This window comes from Lycorma delicatula, chromosome 2 (assembly GCF_047948215.1).
Source record: "Lycorma delicatula isolate Av1 chromosome 2, ASM4794821v1, whole genome shotgun sequence".
Lineage (NCBI taxonomy): Eukaryota > Metazoa > Arthropoda > Insecta > Hemiptera > Fulgoridae > Lycorma > Lycorma delicatula.
In genome coordinates, this window is record NC_134456.1 from 149,351,283 (window position 1) to 149,361,468 (window position 10,186).

At 27.0% G+C, this 10,186-nt stretch overlaps 1 protein-coding gene across 2 annotated transcripts in view; it reads right to left on the reverse strand.

The window, feature by feature from the left end:
• Positions 1-8,914, reverse strand: part of LOC142319315 (uncharacterized) — a 32,449-nt gene extending 23,535 nt beyond the window's left edge. The window contains exons 1-2 of one of the 2 annotated variants that reach the window (XM_075356456.1): positions 8,734-8,914; positions 7,204-7,551 (exon numbers count right to left, since the gene is read on the reverse strand). In XM_075356456.1, coding sequence (XP_075212571.1) covers positions 7,204-7,551; positions 8,734-8,788 — 403 coding nt within the window. In that variant the 5' untranslated portion in view covers positions 8,789-8,914. Of the gene's footprint in view, positions 1-7,203; positions 7,552-8,728 lie in introns of both variants that reach the window. The other variant, XM_075356457.1, reaches the window with a different exon arrangement.
• Between the last annotated feature and the right edge of the window lie 1,272 nt (positions 8,915-10,186).

Genomic DNA, 10,186 nt, shown 5'->3' on the forward strand with positions numbered 1-10,186 from the left:
AACAAAAAACAAGTAAATGAAATGATGATCAACTCTGACTTAGGGAGAATACTGTTCGCTAATATCAGAGGAGGAATGAACTAAAAGATAAGAATTTTTTGCAATTTATTAAAGACTGGACATGTATGCCTCAGTGTATATGTTGTTCCTGTGAGGGTTTATTTTTCGATCACTCTGTTGTTAACTTTAATGTAGATAAAATTAAACAGAAATCCCAGAATTAAATAAAATTAAACAGAAATTAAAATAGAAAATTAAAAAATAACATGATTCTAAATTATAATTTTTAATTAATATTAACTAATTAATATTATGTGATGCCTATTAAATTACATTTACACATTTTTAAAAGTACATAACATTTTATTTCACTAATAATTTTTTTCATTTTTTTATCATCAAATTATTATTTATTGTAAACGTTTTTTTTTTACAATCACGGGTTAATAATATTAAATCAATATATTTAAATTAAAAAAAAGAAAATTTGAAAAAAATAAATAAAAAAAAGTTAAAAAACAAAAGAGATAAAGTCTGATTTGTACTGATGTGCCTTCCCTTTAAGATCAAAATATTTCATTAATTAAAATTTTAATTCTAATTTCAATTACAATCAAAAAGGGAAGTGCAGAACTAGATGTAACAATAGTGCTAAATCCAAAAATTCAACATCTTACGACTAATCGTTTTTGAGTTATGCGAGATACATGTGCACATTCATAAATACATATGTACATACAGATGTCACAACGAAACTAGTCAAAATGGATTCAGGGATGGTCAAAATGGATATTTCCATTGAAATATGAAAACCGAAATGTTTCACGATCACACTACTTCCTTTACTTTGTACAAATTAGTAATTAACCAACCTAGATGATGTATACAACATTTATCTTCTGCAGACATTTAATTTGTTTTGGGTAATTCAAAATCACCATTCAATGGTTGCAGATTATGTATTTTTTCACCAGGGTTATATAAAATTTTATTTTTATTAATATAATTTTATAATAACAGATTTTTACTGCAGAGTGCCTTTTATCAGACTTTTTTCATTACTATTAAATCCTAAATGCAGAAAAGTACAGAAATGATCTGTAATATGCATTTTAAAAATTAATTCAAGTATATTCTCAAGACAGAAAGATATGTTTTGAAAAAACACATGATCAATACAGGATTTTGAATTCTGGTGGGTTTATTAATGCAAGATTTTTAACCGTTAGATATCACAGAACTAAAATGTTCATTTACTACTTTAGTGTTTTTCATTAAATCAATTTTCATGTCTCCGATAATGACGGTGCACCTGTTACTCTTAAAAAATTTGTAAACTTTCATTTAAATGACTAATAAAGTATCAATAGAAGTGAAAGAGTAATGGTATATTGCCATTATTGGCATAATGGTACGGTATTAGAGTAATGTTTATGTTTTGTTGTCTACATTCTGTTTACACTTAAATACTCTTTGTAGAATATGCAAATTCTATTGCATTTATTAAGATTACCTAGTTTGTTAATAACTGAATAACCATTTAATTTGTAATTAAAAGAATCCACCGCTCAAGTATCTGTTAAAACTATTATTTCAAATTCCATTCCACAATTCTGTATCATATAAACAAATTGATCAAAATTCTTATTTACATATGTTCATATGTATTATATTAAAAGAATAATCTATTTTATCAACCTTACTTAAAGTATTAAGACTGAAAATCAAGTATGTCATCTCCTTCAATATTATTATAATACTCATTTTGATGTTTCTTCCTCAAAACTGTTTACAATAACCATAAAGATAATACAAACTTTGATTATTTTACATTTCAAGAGAAAAGGAAAAGGTATGAAAATACATGTCACTATCTGGATTTCTTATACACTATTTTTTTTTTTTAACATTGTGTTCTAAAAGAAACAATTGTTTTTTTAACTTGTAGAATGTATATTGTTATGTAATATCCTAAAAACTTAATATTATAAATAGAGGTTGATTAATTCATCATATATTTTAATGGAGATATTGTTTAACTTGAGGTTTCTTAATAATATTTAAAGGATACTAATTTTTAATTATTGAGTGATTTGTATTTCAGCAATTAGACCCACTCAACTCTGAGTGATGCCTTTACATTAATATTACAAAGAAATAAAAAGATATCAATTCCGTATCATTCGGTGATTAAAATATTTACAAACAAAATTAATTCACTATAAGTAAAGCCTTCACCCCCAAACAAAACACAATTTTGTTTTTAATTTTTTATTCCTAAAACAGAAATTAATTCAAAACACAAAAAAGCAGACTTTATAATAAAATGAAAGAATATAAAATAATTATCTCTGATTAAAAATAATTTTAGTGAATTATCAAAATGCCTAATCTGAAATACGATTATATTGAAAATTATATATCAAATTAACAATACATTATTCTCGATAAAAAATAATTTTGCTTATCATGCTAAAATTAATTTGCTTATCCGAAATCTATTTACTTTCTTCTTGTAGAAGGGTTACAGTTTTAGTGAGATCAGCATTCTTTACTTTATAACCTGTTTTAAACATAATCTATTCATTTTCAGCTTCTTAATAAAAAGCTTAGGAAACAATTCAATACTAATTCTTTAAAACTCAACCAAAAATCACCTCAAAATGTAAAAATTCAAAGTTGCAGAAGAAAGAAGAAACTTATTTAGAACTTTAAATTTTTCTTTATTACATTTTTGCAAAAAAGGAGGATACAGGTTAACTGACTTATTTTTCCATGTCACTTTTTGACAATTCTTCTAACTGGAGATGATACGTGCTCCCTGATTAAGATCCTTTCTTCCCAAATCCAGAGAAAGACCAACTATTTTCTCTTCCGAGTTCTTTATCCAGTTCTAATTTGTTTTAAAATGAGGAGAAATGTGTTTGTTCAGTTTGGAATTTATTTCGATTGATTTCAATCCACACTTCTTCTTTGATGAAATGATCCGATCCATTTTTATTTTTGTAGACATAAATTTAACAATTATTGATGTCAATTTTTTTTGCATTCAGCACTCTATGCATAACTGATATGCCATTATGAATGAAAGCCACCTGAATTGCTCATACAGTAGAATACAGTATAATATACTGTATTCTACTGATAATATACAGATAATCTGTATAATATACAGATTTTCACCATTAGTTTGCGAAATACCATTAATTTCTAGGTTATCTATTTGAACCTGCTGATGTAACAGGTGTATTTCTTCTTGTAAAAGGGTTACAGTTTTGGTGAGATCAGCATTCTTTACTTCCAGTTCATTGCATCTTTCCATGATTACTGTATTCAGCTGAGAATTGTTCAAAATGAAGTTTTATTTGGTTTGTAGTAGTTTTTACCGTTTTAAATTGTTTTGACAGCTTTTCAATTTTTTCCATACAAAGAGACATGAAATCACTACAAATCAGATATAGACTGCAGGATTTGGTCAAATCTAGTTGCATATTCATTACCTTCTCCTTATTAATGTTCACGCACTTGTCAGATTTCCAAGCTACTTTATTATTAGCGTTTTTTCTTCCATTTTTCCAATGATTCTAATCTTGTATAAGAGGCATGGAAGTAATTTATGCACAAACTACATTTTATTGCATCAATGACAATCACAAAGTTTTTTGCATTTGAGACAGTTCAGGTTGTACATATACATATATATATATATATATGTTTTTTTCTAAAGTCAATCTTTTCAGGACATATCACCTTTTATGATATGTTATAATTTATTTTTATTTTTTATTTCGTTTATTTATGATGTATCATCTTTTTAAGACATACATATTAAAAAACGAAAATTACAAATGAAGATGTAGATTGCCACAAAAGCGCTGTTGTAAAGTTATTAAAAAATAAGGTAAGCGTCATCTTATTTACTTTTACATTTCTGTACTTAGGTGCATCAAGTTGGATTATATATATAATATCTACAAATGCATATATGTTACATGAAATATAAACCACCAAAACATAATAAATGGATAAGTTAAATTTATCATATTAATTCCAATATGTATATATATATATATATATATAGTACATCCAAATTAAATAATTATAAGAAATTACAAAGAAAAACTAGTTACTTTGCACAAATGGTTATTTATACATCGAGCGAAAATAAACGCATCTGAACTAGTCGCTGGTCTGATTAAATTGAATATTTTTTCCAAGATTAGGTTTTCTAACTTTTATATATTATTTTTCTAGTTCTTTTTTCAAATATAACTAAAAGAAAGACGGTAAAAGGTTGCCTAACTTTCCCCACTTTCTCCTTGACGGACTTTTATTTGAAATACACAATAGGTTTTTTTTTTAAAATATATTAATGATCTAATTAAGCAATATTTAAAGTAAATTACAAAAATGATAAAAATGTTCAGGAAAAATATTTGGATGTGATTTGATCTCATACATAAAATGGCATATCTAATTAAAAAAATTATGCGGCGATATTAAATGTAAAATTTAAAAAAAAATCAAAATTTTTAGTAAAATATTTTGGGTCAGCTCCCTTGACTAAATAAAATTTTTATTATAAAATTATATTACATTAGAAGTGGAAAAAAGAATCAAAATGTTCAGTAAATGAAATATTAGCCTAGTCCGTTTTACCCCCTCCTTTTTATTTCTTGTCTAACCTCCAGGTTTACTGTTAGGTATTGCTTCAGAGAATTAGATGAATAATTTGTAGCGTGTGTGAAAATACCATGCCTGATCGGGATTCAAACCCAGAACCTCCGGATGAAATGCTAAGACACTACCACTCGCGCCACAGAGGCCGGCCATTTTTTTACCCCCTTTGCTCAACAGCTATCTCACACAATATTTTTAATAACAGCTGCAACTTGAAAAATAGATAAAACATCAGAGATTATAAAAAAAATTTGATGGCATTAAAGAAATGTTTTGAGTCAGTTCAGAGATTTTCATTAAAATACAGGCCAACAATGTACACACATCTTCCAGAAATTTTTATAACTCTTTTTATGTTTTTTTTTAACAAAAGGGGCCATATGAAACGTCAATATTAGCAAAAACCCTGATACCCAAAATGTTGGGCGAATTTTATAACTATGCTTTAAAACTTTACTTTTCCTTTATAACTATGCTGCTACAACAGTAAGACAAGCTACAGCTGAGAAAGTAAAAATGAAATTCTACATGTGTCCTCATTTAATCAATATAGTGATTTTGAACATGACAAATTTGGAGGTTTTACTGTAAATAAAATATTCATTAGATATTACAAAACTTTTGAAATAATAATGAAAAGATTTAATTAAAAAGTAATGCATAATAAAATATTTATTCAGTATTTTAATTTTATTCATGGTAAAGGAATTCATAATTCCAATTATGATTCAAATGTTACAGATATATCTATTGAACTGAAAGGATTAAGCAGTTCATTTTTTAAATAAAGTACACATTAATTAGGAAAACTACGTAAAATAATTCAATAAAATTATAATTTTGAAAATGAATCAAACCAAATTGTAAGTTATATAAAATTTTTAATTACTTCAGAATTGACATAAAAATAAAAATGTTAAATAACATTTTCAACTGCAAACACAATGGTCTCCTCTTCAACAACATAAGTGATGAGGGCTGCTAATGAGTGCTCAATAATCTTGCAATAAAATAATATTAATAAATTCTACACACACATAATTAAAAATATTAAACTTTACTATAATAATTTATTCTGTTCAGTTCATATTAAAATTTATTTTGTATACTTTCACCAGTGATTGTAATGGACAAAAAATTATTTGTTTTTCAGATATCTGCCACCTTTAAAATAAAACAGAATTTTACATCCTTCAACAAAATTACACCTGCAAAGTTTCTGCAACCAAACTAACTTCATAGACTGCTACAAAATTATACATGCATTTGAAAAATAACTACAGGTAAAAAAGTATTATACGTTAAGCAATTGTAATTATGTTCTCCAAGAAATGTTTTCTGAAAAAGGTTGAAAATCCTACAGTTTGCTTCCATGGGCCAGTCAGGCTAGTGGCCTTGAGAAGGTGTGTCTAGTTCTTTGTGTGTTCATTGCCTTTGAACAACTGAGACCATATCTTCTTGTGTGTTCTCAGAATGGTGATTAGTTTAGAATAGCAAATACTTCTCATTGAACAGACCTTTTGTAAGTATAATGAGAACAGACAGAAAATGAAACACCAGTTTTCTATTACATTTTCAGTTACACTGGTTTCTAATAGACATAGTGAAAAAGCACTAATCGAGAAATTTAGAGAAACAGGATCAGTAAAGGACTATGAGCAAAGTAGTAGACTATCAGCCCCCGATTAACAAAAAGTGCAAGACATATCAGCTGTTATGCAACAGTACCAACACATCTATGTGAAAGTTGGGCAAACAGAAAAACAACAGTGTTGCAATTGCACACAAAGCTTTCATAAGAAGCTTAGCTTACCTCATATAAAGTGAAAGCAGTTTAAAAATTATTGGCCACAAATTGTGAAAGGCGAATTCAATATTTTTATTGGTTTCAACAGCTTCTGGACAATTTTGATGATATTTTAGATTATGTTTTTTATACCAATGAGGCATAGTTCCATTTATCCAGATATGTGCTTACATAGAACTCACATTTATGGTGTGATTCAGTTGTGGTTTCAATTTCCAGCAGAAGAATTATCAGCCCAATATTCTTCCCAGAAAAAATAAATTCAGTTCTTTACAATGAAATCATTCACCACTTCATAGAAGAGCACCAAAATTGTAATGCTTGCATTCAATGAGTCAGCACAGTCACATAGTTTATGAAGTTACTGCAAGAAATTTTCTGAAATCATATCATTTCTAAGGCCTTGTGTCCCTTCATTATCCTGACCTAGCCAACCCTATTTATATTTCTGGGACTATGCAAAAAGTAATGTTTATCAAGGAAACCCCCATAGTCTACAGAAACTCCAAATTGCTATTGGTTATTTCCCCAATAACAATTTACTTGAACAACTTCTGAGTGTTCAAGAAGAAAAAATGTCTGGAAGTTCATAGGAACCATTTCTAACAAGGTAAGTCAATGTTATTCATTGTTGTACAAGTGCATGCAGGTGTTTAATTACTTTTCAAACGCACTGTATAAAAAAAAATTAAAATTAAAATTAAATTACCACATACCTGTCAGAGAAGGAAATGTTTTTATTACAGGAAGCATTAATTTCCTAAATAACTTCATTCCTGGATAAATAATTTCTTGAACATTTCTTTCAATAATATTTTGTACAGATTTTTTATATATAATTAATGAAGACAAAACAAGAACTAAAAATAGACTAGATAGCAATACACGCCACATAGACTGTAAACAAAATAAATTTAAATATACAGTTCCACTTTTTTGTTTTTGATTTTTAAAAAAATCAATTGAATCTTCAATTACTTTATCTATCTCCTTTTCAGACATATTCCATGATCTTCCCAGATTTTTTAATGTTTCTACTTCTCTTTTATAAATATTAATCATTTCTGCAACAAAACAAAAATCCTGTTACCTAAATTTTAGTTACATAAAATGTTAATTTAAACAAAACCCATTTAAATAAAATATTCTAGTATTTTCCAAAGCTACACAGCTTCAATATACACCTCAAAAACACTATTCAAATCTTATGTAGATTTATATTCAAATTTTATGTAGATTTATATTATAAAGTTTATGCATGTGTGTGTATGTCTGTGAAAATGAAAACTACAGAATGATCTTGTATAATTTTATTTTGCTTGAGGTATATTCCCTACTGTTCAAGGCTAATTGAAAAAAAAAGAAAGTTTTCTCAATTGTTTGAAACATCAAATATCAACATTCAAACTTATTGAAACATGAGTCATCAGGATGAATTTTATTTAGAAATAATCAAATTTATTTTGAAAAACCAATGATTGTGTTCAAATATCAACATTCAAACTTATTGAAACATGAGTCATCAGGATGAATTTTATTTAGAAATAATCAAATTTATTTTGAAAAACCAATGATTGTGTTCAATATAAATACTCAATCTAATAATCAAAATATACTGTAGTATTCGTATTTTGACCTCATTCATATGAATTCTACTTAAGTCTTAATTAAAATCTAACAATAAATTATCTCTGATGGTTATTACTTTCAACAATCTCTCAATTGTCAATTTGGTTGATTGGTAATTTCTTGAAGTGATGAATTGTCTGTATTTGTATAACTATTATAGTATATATATTTTTAAAAGTTCAGTCTTATAAGATAATATTTCAGGTAGGAAACAAATTTGATTTAGAAAAAAATATTCTCATAATGTTTATACAAAACTGATCCATCAGCTTTGATCAGTTAACATTGTCCCCTCATTTAGTCACTTTTTGGATTTATTTGAACAAAATATTTCACATTATATAAGATCAGTTGCAGATGAGCATCTATGGTAGTAAACAATCAATACACCGTATAATATATGCACAGTTATAATAAGTACAGTTAAATAAGTAATACTACTTATTTGAAGTGCATATTTGAATATACTCGAATACGCACTTAAAGTATATTCATTATATTTAATCCTCTATTTTAATTGAACAGCCAATTCAAGTAAATGATGTAAACTTAATACTGTAAAATAAAAACATGAATTTCGTAATAAAAACACGTCTTAAAATAAATACATACAATACCTTCAGTCTTATTACTATTATTCAGTTTCTCATCAACAGAAAACCCACACATCATTAACACTATCTTCCGAGATCAGACAAAACAAGTACATGAATTACTATAACTACACATAACCTCATCTCTCTGTAGCGAGAATATACAGACGTTGCTTCTTTAGCTGTCAGTTCAGTGCAAAGCACCGCCGAGTTAAACATATGTTAAGTCTCGTAAGGTGATCACGTGGTGTTTTCAATGAAACAAAGACGGCGGGATTTTACAAATAAAAAATTATGCTCCTTTCCAAAGGTTTAATAACCCTCTATGACAACTTACTAGCCAAGGTTATTTCAAGTTTTCACAAAATGAAAATTGTAACCGCCAACACGATAGCTGCTGAGAGCAGTAGTCATTTGTTAAACTCCATTTTATAAAATGGATTACTAAAATCTACAATTAAAGATTTTTATTAAACATAAAATATTTCAGTTCCTTCAGTTTAAGCAAGGGAATAATATAATGTTACTCTGGTTAGTGATCGGAATTTGACATCCTTTTATAGATTTGATTTAATTTTCTCTGACTAATTTAAATTTATTTTACTATATATTTTCCTTTATTATTGATAATAATAACTTCTTAGATTTTTTAATCTCAATTCAATCATTTTTCGACCCAATATCTTGACGAATCCTAATCATCATAATTATGTTTTTAATTAATGCTTCCTGTATTTCTCATTCTTGATATATCTATTTTAGCTCATATTGTACAATAAAAAATAGAGCTCTTTAAGCTAAAATAATGTCTGATGTGGACACCACATCATTTCCTTGTACACCTATTAAATTACATATACACATTTTTTCTGCACTTCATTTAAACTTATTTCATTCAAGATTATTTATATTATTATTCATATTTCATTCAACTTATTTCATCTTAAGTGAGATACAATCCTGTAATTCTTTAATAAAATGGACAGTTACACAATTTCTGAAATATTACTTTTTATTACATCAAATATTTATACAATTATCAATTCAACAATCTCAAATGAAATATTGAGATAGAGTAAAAGTTCCTTATTGCTAGATTAGTATTATTTGTGTCTTTGTGAGTTGCTGATTAACAAAAGTTTTAGATTTCTGGTGCGTTGTATAAACAAAGGTTAATAATAATTAAACTGTTTAGTGAACTGCAAATGTTAATTTCAACCTAATGGTGTAAAATATTCAGTTTTTATTTTTGAATTATTTGGTGAATGTCATTGTATTTTCTCAGATGGTCAGGCAAGAATTATCAAACTACATGTGCATAGAATTATATTTCAATTTTGGGTTCTTAATTGCCTACCTCTACACTGGTTAGTCTTATCTAGACCATTTTGAAATGGTTGTACCATTTTTTGGGTAATTACAATAGCTTCAATCTGGAAAGTCTGCTTAACCTTATGAATTGTTTCGCTTTGGTACC